General features: G+C 42.5%; 1 protein-coding gene across 1 annotated transcript; it reads right to left on the reverse strand.

The window, feature by feature from the left end:
- Positions 1–16,842: 16,842 nt before the first annotated feature.
- On the reverse strand, positions 16,843–20,758 carry cbpa1 (Carboxypeptidase A1). Its single transcript, NM_001165141.2, is given in 11 exon segments — positions 16,843–17,166; positions 17,355–17,439; positions 17,610–17,809; positions 18,037–18,127; positions 18,642–18,752; positions 18,912–19,013; positions 19,253–19,354; positions 19,563–19,667; positions 19,841–19,975; positions 20,159–20,240; positions 20,679–20,758. Coding segments are annotated over 11 exon segments (1,266 nt in total). The 5' UTR covers positions 20,744–20,758; the 3' UTR covers positions 16,843–16,978.
- Between the last annotated feature and the right edge of the window lie 931 nt (positions 20,759–21,689).

Here is a 21,689-nt window from a genome sequence, read left to right on the forward strand (position 1 = left end):
GTGGCCATGTTGGTCACTTTGTCTCCACTTGTTCCCTGCGTCCAGCAAAAGAGGTGGCTCAGCAGCAGTGGGGGATATACTGTGGATCCAAATCGCCTGCCCATCTCCCCCCAGACTCCTGCTTGACGGCAACCTCGTGTGGCAGAGCTCTCATCAACTTGGGCGCCGACGAGTGTTTCCTGGACTGTGGTGTCATTACCCAGTTGGTCCTGGACACTTTTCCACTCGATTCACCCCTCGATGCCAACGATCAGCTCCTCGCCCGTGTCTATTAGAGAACCGTCCCTGTCGTCCTGCGTCTCTCTGGTAACCACCAGGAAATAATCAGTTTCCTCATAATCGACTGCCCTCCCTCTCACCTGGTTCTTGGCCATCCATAGTTAAAGCTGCACAACCCACAGATCGACTGGACTGCCGTAAAGGTAACCACTTGGTGTTAATTTCCCTCAGATTGTCTACATTCTGCCCTTGCCCCTGCCTTGTCCCTTGCCCCTGCCTTGTCAGTTCCTCTCAAGTATCACGATCTAGCTCCTGTGTTCAGCAAGCCCCACGCCCTGTCTCTGCCGCCTGATAGGCAGTACGACTGCGCCACTGTCCTCCAGCCTGGAGCTCCTCTCCCCCGTAGCCAGTTGTATAACCTCTCTCGCACCTAGCACGAGGCTATGGAGGGGTACATCCAGGATTCCCTGGCCGCAGGACTTATTTGGCCTTCTTCCTCTCCACCAGTGGGTGCTGTTTTTTTCTTTGTGAATAAAAATGATGGGTCACTGAGGCCGTGCATAGACTTCCGCGGGCTGAAATATATCACAGTGAAGAACAAATGTCCCTTGCCATTCATTCATTCTGCTTTTGCCCGTGTTCACCAAACTCGACCTCCGGAATGCCTACCACCTTGTCCTTATCAGAGAGGGGGACGCGTGGAAAACTGCGATCCACCCACCACTTGGCCACTTTGAGTATTTGGTCATGCTTTTTGGTCTTACTAACGCCCCTGCTGTTTTCCAGAACCTAGTCGATGATGGGCTGAGGCATTTGACTGGACGCTTAGTTTTTGTCTATTTGGATGACATTAAAAAAATTTAAGGACCCTGAGGCTCACCAGCAACACATTCTCCAACAGCTTTGGGAGAATAAGCTTTTTGTTAAAGCTGAGAAATCTGAGTTTCATGCTTCCTCTGTCTTTCCTGGGTTATATTATTGCACGTTACGTATGTATCCCGCCAAAGTCATGGCAGTCACAGAGTTGGCTGCACCCTATAACCTGAAGCAGCTACAGTGTTTCCTGGGGTTTGCCAGTTTTTTTACAGATGTTTAATCCGCAACTACAGCCATCTGGCAGCACCTCTCACCACTCTCACCTCCACTCTGTTCCACTGGACCCCTGAGACTGAGGCAGTATTCCTGGAACTCAAGTGCCGCTTCACTTCCGGTCCTCACTCAGCCAGACTCAGAACTCAAGTTCTCCGTGGAGGTGGACGCCTCCGACACCAGGGTAGGTGCTGTTCTGTCTCAACATTCCCCCTCTGATCAGAAACTCCACCCATGTGCATTCTTTTCTCGTAAGCTCTCACCTGCAGAGAAAAATGTTGACATCGGAAACCGGAAACTCTTGGCAGTTAAGCTGGCTCTTGAGGAATGGTTTAACTGGCTGGGTGGTTTTGCAGAAATGTGGATCAAATTTAGCTCAAACACAGGCCAAATCAAAACTTTGCCTACTATGTAAGATGTTTGTTATTGAGTGAAAACAATGTATAAAATTAACTTCTTGACTTTCTGGGCTGTGAATCGATAATGTCATCGGCCAACAAATAACACATCCTTGTCATCTGTGGAGTTTTCACTTTCACCACATATCAACGTTGTTCAAGATTCATATAGTTTTCACTTCTCCACACTAACGGACCATGAGTCGCAGCCATCTTGAAATGGGCTCGTGGGAGTTACCTGCCCTTTTATGGCCGCATGCCCAGCTCATTTAATCCCTACCATTGAGTCGCTGAGTTGTCATAATGATTTAGCAAATGTACATCATCTAGGGCACATATGTCAGAGTCAAGGCCCGCGGGCCACATCCGGCCCGCAAGAAGGTTTTTTACGGCCCCTGGGATGATCTTGATTTATTATTAGAACCGGCCCGCAGCAAGCCGGCAGCCCGCAGATCTTTTACACGCACCAATACTACATTTCCCACAATGCAAAGGTGACGCACCGAGCAGTAGGCTGCTTCATTTCAATATTTATTGGCACAGCAGTCGTCAGCATCACAGTAAAATTAACTTTCAGATACCCATCAAAAATGGCAAAACGGAAGGTGGATACTGAGAACCGGGGGTTTCAAACAAGGTGGGAGTCGGAGTATATGTTCACGAAGGTAGCTGGAAAACCTGTGTGTCTTCTGTGTGGAGAAAGTGTGGCGGTACTGAAAGAGTATAATCTGAGACGACATTATGAAACGAAACACGCGGACAAAAACAAGAATATGGACATGGAACAAAGGCTACAAAAGGCAGAGGAATTAAAACGAGGCCTCAAATCTCGACAGGCTCTGTTCAAAAAAGCCAAATCACAAGGCCAGGCTGCTGTCAAGGCCAGTTTTATTTTGGCAGAAGAGATCGCTAAATCAGCCCGGCCATTTACGGAGGGGGATTTCATCAAAAACTGCATGATTAAAGTTTGTGACGAAGTTTGCCCAGAAAAAAGGCAACTCTTTTTAAATGTGAGTCTGAGCAGAAACACCATTGCCGAGAGAGTAGACCAGTTGTCCATCAATCTAAAAGAGCAGCTTGTGAAAAAGGGAAAAGATTTTATTGCATATTCCTTGGCTGTGGATGAGAGCACCGACATTTCTGACATTGCCCAGTTGTCAATTTTCATCCGCGGAGTGGACTCCAACCTAAGCGTGACAGAGGAGTTTTTGGCTTTACGTCCTATGCATGGCACAACTACGGGGCATGATTTGTATGAAGAGGTGTCAAGATGTGTAAATGAGATGGAGCTGCCTTGGGAAAAACTCGTGGGTTTGACAACCGACGGAGCACCTGCGATGTGTGGACACAGGAGCGGACTGGTGGCGAAGATACGGGAAAAGATGCAAGAGGAAAACGCGACAGGTGAGCTGACAGCTTATCATTGTATCATACACCAGGAAGCGTTGTGCGGTAAAGCCTTGAAAATGGAGCATGTAATGAGCATCATCACGCGCACAGTTAACTTTATCAGAGCCAAAGGTTTGAATCACCGCCAGTTCAAGGCATTTCTGACGGAGTTAGAAACGGAGCATGGTGATTTGCCTTATCACACAGAGGTGCGATGGCTAAGCCAGGGAAAGGTGCTTCAAAGATGTTTCGAGCTTCGTGAGGAGATTTGTCTGTTCTTGGACAGCAAAGGGAAAGACACAACACAACTCCGAGACGAAATGTTTCTGTGTGAAATGGCTTTTCTGTGTGACATTACGAGTCATCTGAATGCAATAAACTTGCAGCTGCAGGGTCGGGATCGTGTCATCTCTGATATGTACAGTACAGTGAAGGCATTTAAAACCAAACTGACTCTGTGGGAGACGCAGATGCGGAAAGAAAATTTGAGCCACTTTCCCAGCTGCCAGACCATGAAAGAGAAGCTCTCTACCAGTGCGTTCCCGAGCACACAGTTGGCTGATAAAATAGGTATGCTTGCCGCTGACTTTCGACGCCGATTTGCTGACTTTGAAGCACAAAAAAGCAGGTTGGAACTGCTCGGTAACCCATTTGCTGTTGACGTGGAAAGCTCACCACCAAACCTCCAAATGGAGTTGATTGACCTCCAATGCAATGATGCACTGAGGGCAAAATATGCGGCAGTGGGTGCTGCGGAGTTCGCCCGTTTCCTCCCCGGCACAATGCCCCAGCTGCGCATCCAGGCTGCTCAAACGTTGTCTATGTTTGGCAGCACATACCTGTGTGAACAACTGTTTTCTTTGATGAACCTGAACAAAACATCACACAGAAGTCGACTTACTGCTGAACACCTCCACTCAATTCTGAGGATTTCTTCAGCTCAGAGCCTTACCCCGAACATTGATGAACTTGTGGAAAAGATGGGACACCACCAAGTATCACCCTCAACCTCAAACAAGTGAACATTACTGTGCAATCACATATTTAGAGTTTTTACTCAGTTCAAGTTTAAAAGTTAAAATTTTATATTTGTTTTCACTGCATGTTACTTCTCCTTAAACAAAGTGTTGTTTTTGATTAATAGATTTTTGCACTTTATTTTTTTGTATTTCAATCCAATTATATTTTAAAAATATTTCAGTTGAGTGGATGATAGAAAATTGCTATTATTGTTTTTTCTTTGAAGTAAATTTAGCCCACTTTTGCTAAAATAGAAAATATAGTCTACTGATGGTGCCTTGAATACCGGTTTCTTTCATTTAATGTTCATGTTATGGGGATATTTATATAAAGGAAATTTGTCTTTTGTGTCTGTTGAAAATTAAAGATTACTGACAGAGCCATAAGAAAATATTGCTTTATTTATCTGATCATATTGTAATATATTTGTTAGGTTTTCAGTAGGTTCAATTAGGTTCACTAGACTATATGCGTCATTTAAAAATTTTTCAATGAACATTCGAACAGTCCGGCCCTCGTCTTGTAGCTGATTTTTTTATTTGGCCCTCCGTCCATTTGACTTTGACACCCCTGATCTAGGGGCACCGGAAAACACAATGTAAGTAACCTAATTTATGTCCCTCTTACTTCCCTGAATGCCTCTGCTGATCCTACAGCTATTGTATGCAGTAATCATGTGCCTATAAAACAGAGTTATACTGTTAGCACTTAGACATTGTGCCCTAGCAGGAAGTCCACCGTGTGCAGCTCACCCTGAACACACATAAATAACCGGAGCATGTCTACCTCTGTTTTTATTGCTTTACTGGGAGGCTAAGCAATCAGACATCACAGAAAAGTGCTAAAAAAATAGCCCATGTTAACATATGTAGCTTAATTAAGAAACAAGCTTCATTAAATCAATAATTTGCTAGTAACGGATGACATTCCTATTCTGACAATCTCTAAAACTCACTTAGATTATACCTTTGATGATACAATGGTAACAATACATGGTTACAAGATCTACAGAAAAGCTAAATGTGGAGGTGTGGCCGTTTTTATATTCAGAACCACATTCCCGTAAAGCTTAGAGAGGATCTCATGTTAATACTGCTGAAGTAATAGGGCTGCTGCTATAGACCACCAGGGGCTAAATGTCAGTAAATGGATAACGTGTGAAATGCTTGATAATGTATGCGATATCAACAGAGAGGTATATTTTCTGGGTGATTTAAATATTGACTGGCTTTCATCATGCTGCCCACTCAAGAGGAAGCTTCAAACTGTAACTAGTGCCTGCAACCTGGTTCAGGTTATCAATCAATCTACCAGGATAGTCCAAGAGGTAAAGAGTGGCAGACAGGCTCGATGTCATGGCAGGCAGAAGGGTCAGGCAGGCGGGTACGGAGTCCAGAAAAACAGGCAAGGGTCAAAACCAGGAAGAATAGAAAACAGGAGCACAGTAAAAACCACGCTGGTTGACTTGAAAACATACAAGACGAACTGGCACAGGGATAAATACACTGGGGAAAATAAGCGACACCTGGAGGGGGTGGAGACAATCACAAGAACATGTGAAACAGATCAGAGTGTGATGCCTGTCTGGTGGATAGGTTATCTTGGCAATAGAGAAATGCTCACTAACAGGGATGTAAACTAATTTGTGCACAACATCTGAGAGAAATGTTTTTTGTGCATATAGAACACTTCTGGGATCTTTCATATCAGCTCATGAAACATCAGACCAACACTTTTTAGCCCTGCATATCTCCTTTTAAAGACATTCATGTCAGAGATTATTTGCAGTTTCTCTAACAATCTAACTAATTCAAACCAACATACGTGTACATTAAACCAGGTGAAATGATCCAATGGGTTTATTACACCATTACCCCTCTAAACCACATGCCCAGGGTAACCTTGCTGAACCTCTTTAGACATGTGTTAGGCCACAAACCTTGAAGACAGAGAAACACCAAAACTGCTTTAGAAGCCACATCACTCCCTAGACATATTTGTCAGGTCCATATTGCCCACACCCACAGGGGACTTCTTTTCATTTTGAAGACATTTTAAAACAACATGTTTTTGCGTTTTCTTATGTTACTAAAGTCCTTTATTTTTGAGACACAAAGTTCAAATATGTTTTTTCATATACAGTTTGTACCTCTCCACGAGAGATTACTTCAACCATTACAACCTTTCTCTCTGCTTCATTTTGACATTACCTAAAGAGCTTGGCAAAGTGTTAAAGATGAAATAGACAAAATCAGGTATAACAGTTGACATTTATTGATCTCTTTCTGCCCTGGAAAGAACCATGGTAGACTTAATGGTACCTATAGGCTTTTCCTATATATGTACAACAGTACAATGACAGAGTGTCCTGTAGGTTGTCGTGGTGACCCATCTAGTTGGTGTTGTCCTTGGTATGCTCCATGATGGCCATCAGAGCCAGCCAAGTCTCCTTGGCAGTAGGAAGGATCTGATTAGCTGGCGGGATGAAACCATAGCAACCGGTGTCTCTTAGCTCAAAGGTGTAGGAGTACTTGATGCCCTGGTTGTAGGTCCAATCAATGGTACCACCACTAGCCGGATCTGGAATTGACCGGAAAAAAAGGAAATGTCCTGGTCAAGGCTCTACAGTGGTGATTATCATGTCATACACCTGGAGATATTCCATCTCAGACAGATCCTTCAGAAGAGTGAGCTGGGCCTCATCCCTCGCAGTGATACGAAGGACCCGGTCCCTACAAAGACAGGAGAACCACTCAGCTTTCAACAACTATGCTTGGAGTTGAGAAAGAGAGAAAAAAGTGACCCAACAAAGACTGTGGCTAAATGCCTGCTTACAGCATCACTTACAGTTTTTGTCAACATTAACCATAAGCTTTGCTTCCTCTTTAAAGTTGCTTCCTCTTTAAATCATTGAAGATATTGTCTGTCCTTTCCCCCCATGAGTAGTCATTTCTAATGATTCAGTTGAAGTGAGGATGGAAAAGTAAGAAACCCTGACTGTCGTTCAGTCAAAAGAAGCAACTCATGTCTCCAGAATCAAATCAAATCAAATGTATTTATATAGCCCTTCTTACATCAGCTGATATCTCAAAATGCTGTACATAAACCCAGCCTAAAACCCCAAACAGCAAGCAATGCAGGTGTAGAAGCACGGTGGCTAGGAAAAACTCCCTAGAAAGGCCAAAACCTAGGAAGAAACCTAGAGAGGAAACAGGCTATGAGAGGTGGCCCGGTCCTCTTCTGGCTGTGCCAGGTGGAGATTATAACAGAACATGGCCAAGATGTTCAAATGTTCATAAATGACCAGCATGGTCAAATAATAATAATCACAGTAGTTGTCGAGGGTGCAGCAAGTCAGCAACTCAGGAGTAAATGTCAGTTGGCTTTTCATAGCCGATCATTAAGAGTATCTCTACCACTCCTGTTGTCTCTAGAGAGTTGAAAACAGCAGGTCTGGGACAGGTAGCACGTCAGGTGAACAGCTCAAGATTCCATAGCCGCTGGCAGAAGAATCACGGGGGCAAGCATGACATATGGCATTATTACCCTTCCTATGGTTCCTCAATCTTTACATAGCAACTATTGGTGATATATTAAACATGACACCAAATAGAATTGGGCAGTTTTACAAACAATTTGTGCCATTGGTGTGTCCACTCACCCCTCAAAAGTCTCCTTGACGAAAACGGCCACAAACAGCGCAGTCAAAATGAGCAGCCCCTTCATCGTGTAGGCCACCAACTGCTAACAGTCAGTATCTGGATAACGTGTGAAATGCTTGACAATGTATGTGATATCAACAGAGAGATTTATCTTCTGGGTGATTTAAATATTGACTGACTTTCATCATGCTGCCCACTCAAGAGGAAGCTTCAAACTGTAACTAGTGCCTGCAACCTGGTTCAGGTAATCAATCAACCTACCAGGGTAGCTACAAACAGCACAGAAATGAAATCATCAACATGTATTGATCACATCTTTACTAATATTGATCACACCTTTACTAATGCTGCAGACAGGAGCTTGAAAGCAGTATCCAAATCCATTAGATGTAGTGATGACGATATAGTAGTCATATCTAGGAAAACCAAAGATCCAAAGGCTGGGCCTAATTAAACAACAGGTGCAGACTAACAGTGAAATGCTTACTTACGTGTCATTTTCCATCAAAGCAGAGTTAAAGATGAGGTAAAAAGAAATAGTAACACTAGGAATAAATACACAGTGAATAACTAATAAAAATACACATTTAAAATAATATGGCTATATACAGGGAGTACCTGTAACGAGTCGATGTGCAGGGGTACGAAGTTGAAGTCGGAAGTTTACATACACCTTAGTCAAATACATATTATCTCAGTTTTTCACAATTCCTGACATTTATTCCTAGTACACATTCCCTGTTTTAGGTCAGTTAGGATCACCACTTTATTGTAAGAATGTGAAATGTCAGAATAATCGTAGAGTGATTTCTTTCATCACATTTCCAGTGGGTTAGAGGTTTACATACACTCAATTAGTATTTGTTAGCATTGCTTTTAAATTGTTTAACTTGGGTCAAACATTTTGGGTAGCCTTCCACAAGCTTCCCACAATAAGTTGGGTGAATTTTGGCCTACTCCTCCTGACAGAGCTGGTGTAACCGAGTCAGGTTTGTAGGCCTCCTTGCAAGCACACGCTGTTTCAGTTCTGCCCACATATTTTCTATAGGATTGAGATCAGGGTTTTGTGATGGCCACTCCAATACCCTGACTTTCTGTCCTTAACCATTTTGCCACAACTTTGGAAGTATGTTTGGGGTCAATGTCCAATTTGAAGACCCATTAGCGACCAAGCTTTAACTTCCTGACTGATGTCTTCAAATGTTACTTCAAAATATCCACATATTTTTCCGACCTAATGATGCCATCTATTTTGTGATGTGCACCAGTCCCTCCTGCAGCAAAGCACACCCACAATATGATGCTGCCACCCCCGTGCTTCACGGTTGCGATGGTGTTCTTCGGCTTGCAAGCCTCCTCCTTTTTCCTCTGAACATAAAGATAGTCATTATGTCCCCATGTGCAGTTGCAAAACGTAGTCTGGCTTTTTTATGGCCTTTTAGTAGCAGTGGGTTCTTCCTTGCTGAGCGGCCTTTCCGCTTATGTCGATATAGGACACGTTTTACTGTGGATATAAATACTTTTGAAGCTGTTTCCTTCAGCATATTCACAATGTCCTTTGCTGTTGTTCTGGGATTGATTTGCACTTTTCACACCAAAGTACGTTCATCTCTAGGAGACAGAACGCGTCTCCTTCCTGAGTGGTATGGAAACTGCGTGGTCGCATGGTGTTTATACTTGCCTTTGTACAGATGAACGTGGTACCTTCAGGTGTTTAGAAATTACTCCCAAGGATGAACCAGACTTGTGGAGGTCTACAATTGTTTTTCTGGGGTCTTGGCTGATTTCTTTTGATTTTCCCATGATGTCAAGCAACGAGACACTGAGTTTGAAGGTGGGCCTTGAAATACATCCACAGGTACACCTCCAATTGACTCAAATGATGTCAATTAGCCTATCAGAAGCTTCTAAAGCCATGACATCATTTCTGGAATTTTCCAAGCTGTTTAAAGGCACAGTCAATTTAGTGTATGTAAACTTCTGACCCACTGGAATTGTGATACAGTGAATTTTAAGTGAAATGATCTGTCTGTAAACAATTGTTGGAAAAATTACTTGTGTCATGCACAAAGTAGATGTCCTAACCTTCTTGCCAAAACTATTGTTAGTTTAAAAAGACATTTGTGGAGTGGTTGAAAAATGTGTTTTAATGACTCCAACCTAAGTGTATGTAAACTTCCGACTTCAACTGAAGGTATGTACAACACATATAGGTAAGGGTAAAGTGACTAGGCAACAGGCTAGATAATAGTTGCAGCAGTGTGTGTGTGTGTGTGTGTGTGTGTGTGTGTGTGTGTGTGTGTGTGTGTGTGTGTGTGTGTGTGTGTGTGTGTGTGTGTGTGTGTGTGTGTGTGTGTGTATGTATATGTGTGTCCACACACATCCAGCTGGCATAGAAGAGAGGAGAGGAACATGCAGATCAACTCAAAGAAAAACAAGGGAAAGAGAAAATGGACTGAACATTTATTATGAGATGAGGAATAAGTGAACTCAATGACTTACATCGAAATGCATTTACATATTCTTTACCCCTTTACACTTGTGTGTATAAGGTCGTAGTTGTGGAATTGTTAAGTTAGATTACTCATTGGTTATTACTGCATTGTCGGAACTAGAAGCACAAGCATTTCGCTACACTCACATTAACATCTGCTAACCATGTGTATGTGACAAATAAAATGGCAATAGAGAAATGCTCACTAACAGGGATGTAAACTAATTTGTGCACAACATCTGAGAGAAATGTTTTTTGTGCATATAGAACACTTCTGGGATCTTTCATATCAGCTCATGAAACATCAGACCAACACTTTTTAGCCCTGCATATCTCCTTTTAAAGACATTCATGTCAGAGATTATTTGCAGTTTCTCTAACAATCTAACTAATTCAAACCAACATACGTGTACATTAAACCAGGTGAAATGATCCAATGGGTTTATTACACCATTACCCCTCTAAACCACATGCCCAGGGTAACCTTGCTGAACCTCTTTAGACATGTGTTAGGCCACAAACCTTGAAGACAGAGAAACACCAAAACTGCTTTAGAAGCCACATCACTCCCTAGACATATTTGTCAGGTCCATATTGCCCACACCCACAGGGGACTTCTTTTCATTTTGAAGACATTTTAAAACAACATGTTTTTGCGTTTTCTTATGTTACTAAAGTCCTTTATTTTTGAGACACAAAGTTCAAATATGTTTTTTCATATACAGTTTGTACCTCTCCACGAGAGATTACTTCAACCATTACAACCTTTCTCTCTGCTTCATTTTGACATTACCTAAAGAGCTTGGCAAAGTGTTAAAGATGAAATAGACAAAATCAGGTATAACAGTTGACATTTATTGATCTCTTTCTGCCCTGGAAAGAACCATGGTAGACTTAATGGTACCTATAGGCTTTTCCTATATATGTACAACAGTACAATGACAGAGTGTCCTGTAGGTTGTCGTGGTGACCCATCTAGTTGGTGTTGTCCTTGGTATGCTCCATGATGGCCATCAGAGCCAGCCAAGTCTCCTTGGCAGTAGGAAGGATCTGATTAGCTGGCGGGATGAAACCATAGCAACCGGTGTCTCTTAGCTCAAAGGTGTAGGAGTACTTGATGCCCTGGTTGTAGGTCCAATCAATGGTACCACCACTAGCCGGATCTGGAATTGACCGGAAAAAAAGGAAATGTCCTGGTCAAGGCTCTACAGTGGTGATTATCATGTCATACACCTGGAGATATTCCATCTCAGACAGATCCTTCAGAAGAGTGAGCTGGGCCTCATCCCTCGCAGTGATACGAAGGACCCGGTCCCTACAAAGACAGGAGAACCACTCAGCTTTCAACAACTATGCTTGGAGTTGAGAAAGAGAGAAAAAAGTGACCCAACAAAGACTGTGGCTAAATGCCTGCTTACAGCATCACTTACAGTTTTTGTCAACATTAACCATAAGCTTTGCTTCCTCTTTAAAGTTGCTTCCTCTTTAAATCATTGAAGATATTGTCTGTCCTTTCCCCCCATGAGTAGTCATTTCTAATGATTCAGTTGAAGTGAGGATGGAAAAGTAAGAAACCCTGACTGTCGTTCAGTCAAAAGAAGCAACTCATGTCTCCAGAATCAAATCAAATCAAATGTATTTATATAGCCCTTCTTACATCAGCTGATATCTCAAAATGCTGTACATAAACCCAGCCTAAAACCCCAAACAGCAAGCAATGCAGGTGTAGAAGCACGGTGGCTAGGAAAAACTCCCTAGAAAGGCCAAAACCTAGGAAGAAACCTAGAGAGGAAACAGGCTATGAGAGGTGGCCCGGTCCTCTTCTGGCTGTGCCAGGTGGAGATTATAACAGAACATGGCCAAGATGTTCAAATGTTCATAAATGACCAGCATGGTCAAATAATAATAATCACAGTAGTTGTCGAGGGTGCAGCAAGTCAGCAACTCAGGAGTAAATGTCAGTTGGCTTTTCATAGCCGATCATTAAGAGTATCTCTACCACTCCTGTTGTCTCTAGAGAGTTGAAAACAGCAGGTCTGGGACAGGTAGCACGTCAGGTGAACAGCTCAAGATTCCATAGCCGCTGGCAGAAGAATCACGGGGGCAAGCATGACATATGGCATTATTACCCTTCCTATGGTTCCTCAATCTTTACATAGCAACTATTGGTGATATATTAAACATGACACCAAATAGAATTGGGCAGTTTTACAAACAATTTGTGCCATTGGTGTGTCCACTCACCCCTCAAAAGTCTCCTTGACGAAAACGGCCACAAACAGCGCAGTCAAAATGAGCAGCCCCTTCATCGTGTAGGCCACCAACTGCTAACAGTCAGTATCTGGATAACGTGTGAAATGCTTGACAATGTATGTGATATCAACAGAGAGATTTATCTTCTGGGTGATTTAAATATTGACTGACTTTCATCATGCTGCCCACTCAAGAGGAAGCTTCAAACTGTAACTAGTGCCTGCAACCTGGTTCAGGTAATCAATCAACCTACCAGGGTAGCTACAAACAGCACAGAAATGAAATCATCAACATGTATTGATCACATCTTTACTAATATTGATCACACCTTTACTAATGCTGCAGACAGGAGCTTGAAAGCAGTATCCAAATCCATTAGATGTAGTGATGACGATATAGTAGTCATATCTAGGAAAACCAAAGATCCAAAGGCTGGGCCTAATTAAACAACAGGTGCAGACTAACAGTGAAATGCTTACTTACGTGTCATTTTCCATCAAAGCAGAGTTAAAGATGAGGTAAAAAGAAATAGTAACACTAGGAATAAATACACAGTGAATAACTAATAAAAATACACATTTAAAATAATATGGCTATATACAGGGAGTACCTGTAACGAGTCGATGTGCAGGGGTACGAAGTTGAAGTCGGAAGTTTACATACACCTTAGTCAAATACATATTATCTCAGTTTTTCACAATTCCTGACATTTATTCCTAGTACACATTCCCTGTTTTAGGTCAGTTAGGATCACCACTTTATTGTAAGAATGTGAAATGTCAGAATAATCGTAGAGTGATTTCTTTCATCACATTTCCAGTGGGTTAGAGGTTTACATACACTCAATTAGTATTTGTTAGCATTGCTTTTAAATTGTTTAACTTGGGTCAAACATTTTGGGTAGCCTTCCACAAGCTTCCCACAATAAGTTGGGTGAATTTTGGCCTACTCCTCCTGACAGAGCTGGTGTAACCGAGTCAGGTTTGTAGGCCTCCTGCCCACATATTTTCTATAGGATTGAGATCAGGGTTTTGTGATGGCCACTCCAATACCCTGACTTTCTGTCCTTAACCATTTTGCCACAACTTTGGAAGTATGTTTGGGGTCAATGTCCAATTTGAAGACCCATTAGCGACCAAGCTTTAACTTCCTGACTGATGTCTTCAAATGTTACTTCAAAATATCCACATATTTTTCCGACCTAATGATGCCATCTATTTTGTGATGTGCACCAGTCCCTCCTGCAGCAAAGCACACCCACAATATGATGCTGCCACCCCCGTGCTTCACGGTTGCGATGGTGTTCTTCGGCTTGCAAGCCTCCTCCTTTTTCCTCTGAACATAAAGATAGTCATTATGTCCCCATGTGCAGTTGCAAAACGTAGTCTGGCTTTTTTATGGCCTTTTAGTAGCAGTGGGTTCTTCCTTGCTGAGCGGCCTTTCCGCTTATGTCGATATAGGACACGTTTTACTGTGGATATAAATACTTTTGAAGCTGTTTCCTTCAGCATATTCACAATGTCCTTTGCTGTTGTTCTGGGATTGATTTGCACTTTTCACACCAAAGTACGTTCATCTCTAGGAGACAGAACGCGTCTCCTTCCTGAGTGGTATGGAAACTGCGTGGTCGCATGGTGTTTATACTTGCCTTTGTACAGATGAACGTGGTACCTTCAGGTGTTTAGAAATTACTCCCAAGGATGAACCAGACTTGTGGAGGTCTACAATTGTTTTTCTGGGGTCTTGGCTGATTTCTTTTGATTTTCCCATGATGTCAAGCAACGAGACACTGAGTTTGAAGGTGGGCCTTGAAATACATCCACAGGTACACCTCCAATTGACTCAAATGATGTCAATTAGCCTATCAGAAGCTTCTAAAGCCATGACATCATTTCTGGAATTTTCCAAGCTGTTTAAAGGCACAGTCAATTTAGTGTATGTAAACTTCTGACCCACTGGAATTGTGATACAGTGAATTTTAAGTGAAATGATCTGTCTGTAAACAATTGTTGGAAAAATTACTTGTGTCATGCACAAAGTAGATGTCCTAACCTTCTTGCCAAAACTATTGTTAGTTTAAAAAGACATTTGTGGAGTGGTTGAAAAATGTGTTTTAATGACTCCAACCTAAGTGTATGTAAACTTCCGACTTCAACTGAAGGTATGTACAACACATATAGGTAAGGGTAAAGTGACTAGGCAACAGGCTAGATAATAGTTGCAGCAGTGTGTGTGTGTGTGTGTGTGTGTGTGTGTGTGTGTGTGTGTGTGTGTGTGTGTGTGTGTGTGTGTGTGTGTGTGTGTGTGTGTGTGTGTGTGTGTGTATGTATATGTGTGTCCACACACATCCAGCTGGCATAGAAGAGAGGAGAGGAACATGCAGATCAACTCAAAGAAAAACAAGGGAAAGAGAAAATGGACTGAACATTTATTATGAGATGAGGAATAAGTGAACTCAATGACTTACATCGAAATGCATTTACATATTCTTTACCCCTTTACACTTGTGTGTATAAGGTCGTAGTTGTGGAATTGTTAAGTTAGATTACTCATTGGTTATTACTGCATTGTCGGAACTAGAAGCACAAGCATTTCGCTACACTCACATTAACATCTGCTAACCATGTGTATGTGACAAATAAAATTTGATTAGATTTGTTTTGGTTGATTGTGTTTATATACTGAACAAAAATATAAATGCAACATGCAACAATTTTCAAGATTTTACTGAGTTACAGTTCCTATAAGATAATCAGTCAATTTAAATAAATTAGGCCCAAATCTATGGATTTCACATGACTGGAAAGGCACAGCCTTGGAGGGCATAAGCCCACCCACTTGGGAGCCAGGTCCAGCCAATCAGAATGAGTTTTTCCCCACAAAAGGGCTTTATTACAGACAGAAATACTCTTGTTTCATCAGCTGTCCGGGTGGCTGGTTTCAGATGATCCTGCAGATGAAGAAGCCGGAAAAGGAAGTCCTTGGCTGTTGTGGTCTGCGGTTGTGAGGGCAGTTAGACATACTGCAAAATTCTCTAAAACGACTTTGGAGGTGGCTTATGGTAGAGAAATTAACATTAAATGATCTGCCAACAGCTTTGGTGGTCATTAGTCTAGTCAGCATATACATTTGACACTCCCTCAAAACTTGAGATATCAGTGGCATTGTGCTGTGTTATTGTCCCCAGCACAAGGTGCACCTGATCTGGCTGTTTAATCATCTTCTTGATATGCCACCCCTATAAGGGCACAAGGTTAGACCCAGATGCAGACACAGGAGGCAGATGGTTAGAGTCTTTGTTTATTAATGTCCAAAAGGAGTATGAAAGAGAAAGGTCGTGGACAGGCAAAAGGTCAAAACCAGATTCTTGGTCCAAGAGGTGAAGAGTGGCAGACAGGCTCGATGTCATGGCAGGCAGAAGGGTCAGGCAGGCGGGTACGGAGTCCAGAGAAACGGGCAAGGGTCAAAACCAGGAAGACTAGAAAAAAAATAATAGAAAACAGGAGCATGGTAAAAACCACGCTGGTTGACTTGAAAACATACAAGACGAACTGGCACAGGGATAAATACACTGGGGAAAATAAGCGACACCTGGAGGGGGTGGAGACAATCAAAAGAACAGGTGAAACAGATCAGAGCGTGACGCCTGTCTGGTGGATAGGTTATCTTGGCAATAGAGAAATGCTCACTAACAGGGATGTAAACTAATTTGTGCACAACATTTGAGAGAAATATGTTTTTTTGTGCATATAGAACACTTCTGGGATCTTTCATATCAGCTCATGAAACATCAGACCAACACTTTTTAGCCCTGCATATCTCCTTTTAAAGACATTCATGTCAGAGATTATTTGCAGTTTCTCTAACAATCTAACTAATTCAAACCAACATACGTGTACATTAAACCAGGTGAAATGATCCAATGGGTTTATCACACCCATTACCCCTCTAAACCACATGCCCAGGGTAACCTTGCTGAACCTCTTTAGACATGTGTTAGGCCACAAACCTTGAAGACAGAGAAACACCAAAACTGCTTTAGAAGCCACATCACTCCCTAGACATATTTGTCAGGTCCATATTGCCCACACCCACAGGGGACTTCTTTTCATTTTGAAGACATTTTAAAACAACATGTTTTTTTCTTATGTTACTAAAGTCCTTTATTTTTGACACACAAGTTCAAATATGTTTTTTCATATACAGTTTGTACCTCTCCACGAGAGATTACTCCAACCATTACAACCTTTATCTCTGCTTCATTTTGCCATCACCTAAAGAGCTTGGCAAAGTGTTAAAAATGAAATAGACAAAATCAGGTATAACAGTTGACATTTATTGATCTCTTTCTGGCCTGGAAATAACCATGGTAGACTTAATGGTACATCTAGGCTTTTCCTATATATGTACAACAGTACAATGACAGTGTCCTGTTGGTTGTCGTGGTGACCCATCTAGTTGGTGTTGTCCTTGGTATGCTCCATGATGGCCATCAGAGCCAGCCAAGTCTCCTTGGCAGTAGGAAGGATCTGATTAGCTGGCAGGATGAAACCATAGCGACCGGTGTCTCTCAGCTCAAAGGTGTAGGAGTACTTGATGCCCTGGTTGTAGGTCCAATCAATGGTACCACCACTAGCCTGATCTGGAATTGACAAGAAAAAAGGGAATTGACAATAGTTAATGTCACAGAGTATATAACAGCATTGTTTATATTATTCAGATGGAGTGTGCTCATGTTGATAGACCGTGGTGGACTAGAGTGTACTGGAATGGCACGCGATGGGATCCATTTAAAGCAATTAATAGGTTAAGCCAGTGTTTGACACTTACAGATGGTGTTGATTATGCTGCCGTATCTGTAGGAGGTTCCGTACAGGGAAGCCAGATCAGTGATAGCCTTCCTGGCCAGGTTGTGCTGTGGGCAGATAATAAAAGTAACCTAACTAGTACCCTGTTGGAGCCTCAATTCCCCTGGTGAGGCCACATGTAGTGGAGAATGCAGGCAGGGTGCCGCCTATAGGCACGGATGCCACAAGTTGTTACCAAACATGTCAAAGACAACTAGTTGATGGATGCTGAACTCACCAGTTCGCTCTCGTCCTTGCAGGGGGTCCTGGTGTAACCATAGGGATAGAGGAGCATCTGGGAATAGGAATGGATGGACACGAAAGCCTGCAGGTTGCCATGAGACTTGACAAAGTCCACGATGGACTTGACCTCAGACTCAGAGTGAGCCTTGGGTCCACGGTAAGTCTCAGAGCAGGGGCTGTCACTGGCACCGGGACCTACCAAAGATAACAGAGGAGATAGACAAAAGGACAAAAGTATAAAAGAGATTAGTGCCAGACTAAAAAATAACAATGCACATTTTCCACAGTAAAATACTGTCTCACCAGGTGCAAGGAGATACCTCTTTATTTGACAAAAAAATGTAGATTTGGTCTCTTATTGAGTTTGTGACATCTGAATCTTTTGTATTTGAGTGAACATTTAAGTGAACTGGAAAATATACCTCCAAAACCAGCATCCCAGTTTCTGTTGGGGTCAGTTCCAATGCAGGAAGAGCCAGGGTTGGGCTTCCTGGTCTTACGCCACATACGGTTCTGTGGAACATGAAAGGTTGATGAAGTCAGAGAGAAGTCAAATGACAAAACAGGATACAACACTGAGATTTGTGAAAATTAGATTTGATAGTTGATATTTGGTACAGATGTAAGATCTTAATTTGATCACCCTGCAGCAGGAGAACTTTTAAAATGTGCAGTGTATTTGAGGTTTGAAAAGACTTCTGAAGTTTAATTTCCACTTTGACATTTCAGATTTGATTTGCAACAAATGTATCGACCCTTACAAAATTGTCCATTAATTATAATCCACATTATAATTCAAATGTCCTGTTGCTACAGGATTATTTTCATGCTGTAGCAAACTGGCTCACATATGTACAAGAGATTCAGATCACACACACACGTGTAACATGGAGTTAATAATCAAAGAGGTGGAGCTATATAACGTGATGTAAACGCAATGTAACATTTAGTAATCATAGCGATCAAGTACGGAACATTAACCTAAAATGTACCGTAAATGACAAATTTTCTGTTGTGAGCGACTCACGCTAGTGTGGGTGTAGTAGTAGCCATCAGGGTTGGTCACAATCTCCAGGAAGATGTCCATCTTGTCCAGGATGGCGGTGAGGGCGGCGTCACGTCCGTAGTCGGTCACAATCTGGACATGGAAACAGAAAGATGATATCATAAATCTTACATGATGACTGCCCATACATAGTGAGTAATAGTGGGAATGATACAGTGGTTTGGTGAACAGATGCGTAGATGAAGAGAGGGGAAAGGTTTAAAGACTGTCAGTGAGTTAGCGCTGATGCACCTTCTTTGCGAACCAGGTGCCGCTAGCCTGTGTCACCCATTCCCTGGAGTGGATTCCAGTGTCAAGCCAGATACCAGGTTTGTTGGTTCCACCAGTGCTAAACTAGAAAATAGAGAAGGGGGGGGGGGGGGGGATGTAATGAACATCTACCGTAATTCTCAAATACTGTAAACTTGAGACATTTTACATACAACCAAGCACTTAATTAACATGTACCAAAAAATGGTCCAGGATCAGGATCAGGCAAAAACTAGGCTTGTATGTCTCTATTAGATTTATATTTCACGTGTAAAGAGTACTCGTTAGTTATATGACAAGGCCCACTGTGGTCAGGAACTTACCTTGAGCACATTCAGGGGGCGTCCCTGGTAGCTCTGGCCAATCACAATCTTGCTAACCAGGTTGGGATTCTCAGCCACCAGCATGTCCTGGAAAGCGTAGATCTGGAGAGAGAGAAAGAGAGATGTTACAGTCAACTCAAACAATATTCTAGGTATCATGTCAGACCATGTCACTGTCATGTCACTCTTATGTGGATCTTATGATAACAGTCTAAAAGTGTCTGCCTGAATGTGTGCTGCTCTGAGTGGTCATGCGAAATGGGCTGTCCCATTTCTCCTTGCCGCTTGCGTTTCGGGACACAGAACTTACGTCGGCTATGGTGTGGTAGTTGGAGTAGTCGTAGTCATCACTGGTTCTGGGGGCAGTGGCGCGGGCGGAACTCAGCATCTGCTCCTTCTCCTCATCCAGCATAACCTGTGGGCAAAAGGGAGGTCAAAAGTCACGACAAGGCTTATTCAACCATCGTATTTATTTACTGAAAGTCACGACATGGATTTACACATTTCAAGATCAGCCAAGACGAAGTAAGACGGAAGTAATCACCCTGACCTCAGTCACTTTCTCCCTGACACAGAAAGCAGTCCTACCTGCAGGTCCTTGATCATGATGAAGTACTCAATGTCCTCGGTCTCCAGGAAGGCCTTGACAGTCTGCAGGCTGGTGAAGGGAACTCTGATGTCCACAGAAGTGGGGAGGTCAGTGGTTTCCATCCACACATCCAACTGGGACAGAGAAGAGGAATGGCACTTTAGGTCAACAAACCAACACAATGGGCCGGTCTCCCAGACACAGATTAAGCCTAGTCCTGGACTAAAATGTTTGCCGATATAAGTGTTTTGAGCAGTTATAGTGAAAGGGAAATGGCCTGGTCAAGGCTCTACAGTGGTGATTATCATGTCACATACCTGGAGATATTCCATCTCAGACAGATCCTTCAGAAGAGTGAGCTGGACCTCATCTCTCGCAGTGATACGAAGGACCTGGTCCCTACAAAGACAGGAGAACCATTCAGCTTTCAACAACTATGCTTGGAGTTGAGAAAGGGAGAGAAAAAAGTGACCCAACAAAGACTGTGGCTAAATGCCTGCTTACAGCATCACTTACAGTTTTTGTCACCATTAACCATAAGCTTTGCTTCCTCTTTAAATCATTGAAGATATTATCTTTCCGTTCCCCCCATGAGTAGTCATTTCTAACGATTCAGTTGAAGTGAAGATTGAAAAGTAATAAAGTCTGACTGTCGTTCAGTCTAAAGAAGCATCTCATGTCTCCAGAATCACAGGGGCAAGCATGACATATGGCATTATTACCCTTCCTATGGTTCCTCAATCTTTACATAGCAACTACTGGTGATATATCCAATATGACATCAAATAGAAATTGGACAGTTTTACAAAAATGAGTACCATTGGTGTGTCCACTCACCCCTCAAAAGTCTCCTTGCCGAAAACGGCCACAAACAGCGCAGTCAAAATGAGCAGCCCCTTCATCGTTGCCTATGGAGTAGAGCCACAGGCAGTAGCCTCCACCTTTTATGCTACACGCCAGATCACATGACCAAACCACGACCTTGCTTAAGGGCACTTACGTGTTATGCCTGCTGCTTTGCTTCCCACGCTACCTCTGAGATATTTGGAAGTACCAGACGGCTGGTTTCTGCACCTTTTGCATCAGTTCTGCCAGCAGTTTTATGCATTTATACATGTCTTTATGAATAAATCTGAAACAAACATATATACACTGTAGTTTCAGGGCCGGTTCCAGACATAAGCAACATAAGCGATCACTTAGGGCCAATGACTCCCCCCCCCAAAAAATGTATATATACAGTGAGCTCCAAAAGTATTGGGAGAGTGACAACTGTTTTATTTATTTTGGCTCTGTACTCCAGATACAATGACAATGTGGTTTAAAGTGCACTGTCAGCTTTCATTTTAAGGTATTTTCATCCATATCATGTGAACAGTTTAGAAATTGCAGCACTTTTTATACATAGTCTCCACATTTTAGGGGAGCAAAAGTTTTGGGACAAATTTCCTTCTACTTAAGTTTTTTTTACTAGGCAAGTCAGTTAAAAACAAATTCTTATTTACATTGACAGCCTACCCCAGCGACACTGGGCCAATTGTGTGCCACCCTATAGGACTCCCAATCACAGCCAGTTGTAATGCAGTGTAACGACGTTCGTCTGTACGCGAGGCGGACCAAAGCGCAGCGTGGTTGTTTTGATTCATGTTTTAATAAATAACTTCACATGAACAAACTAACAAAAACAAGAAATGTGACAACGCAAAACAGTCCTATCCTGTGACAACAAACACAGTGACAGGAACAATCACCCACAAACACACAGTGAAACCCAGGCTACCTAAGTATGATTCTCAATCAGAGACAACTAATGACACCTGCCTCTGATTGAGAACCATACTAGGCCGA

This window comes from Oncorhynchus mykiss, chromosome 1 (genome assembly GCF_057628025.1).
Source record: "Oncorhynchus mykiss isolate SJ-2025 chromosome 1, ASM5762802v1, whole genome shotgun sequence".
NCBI classification, from domain to species: Eukaryota; Metazoa; Chordata; class Actinopteri; order Salmoniformes; family Salmonidae; genus Oncorhynchus; species Oncorhynchus mykiss.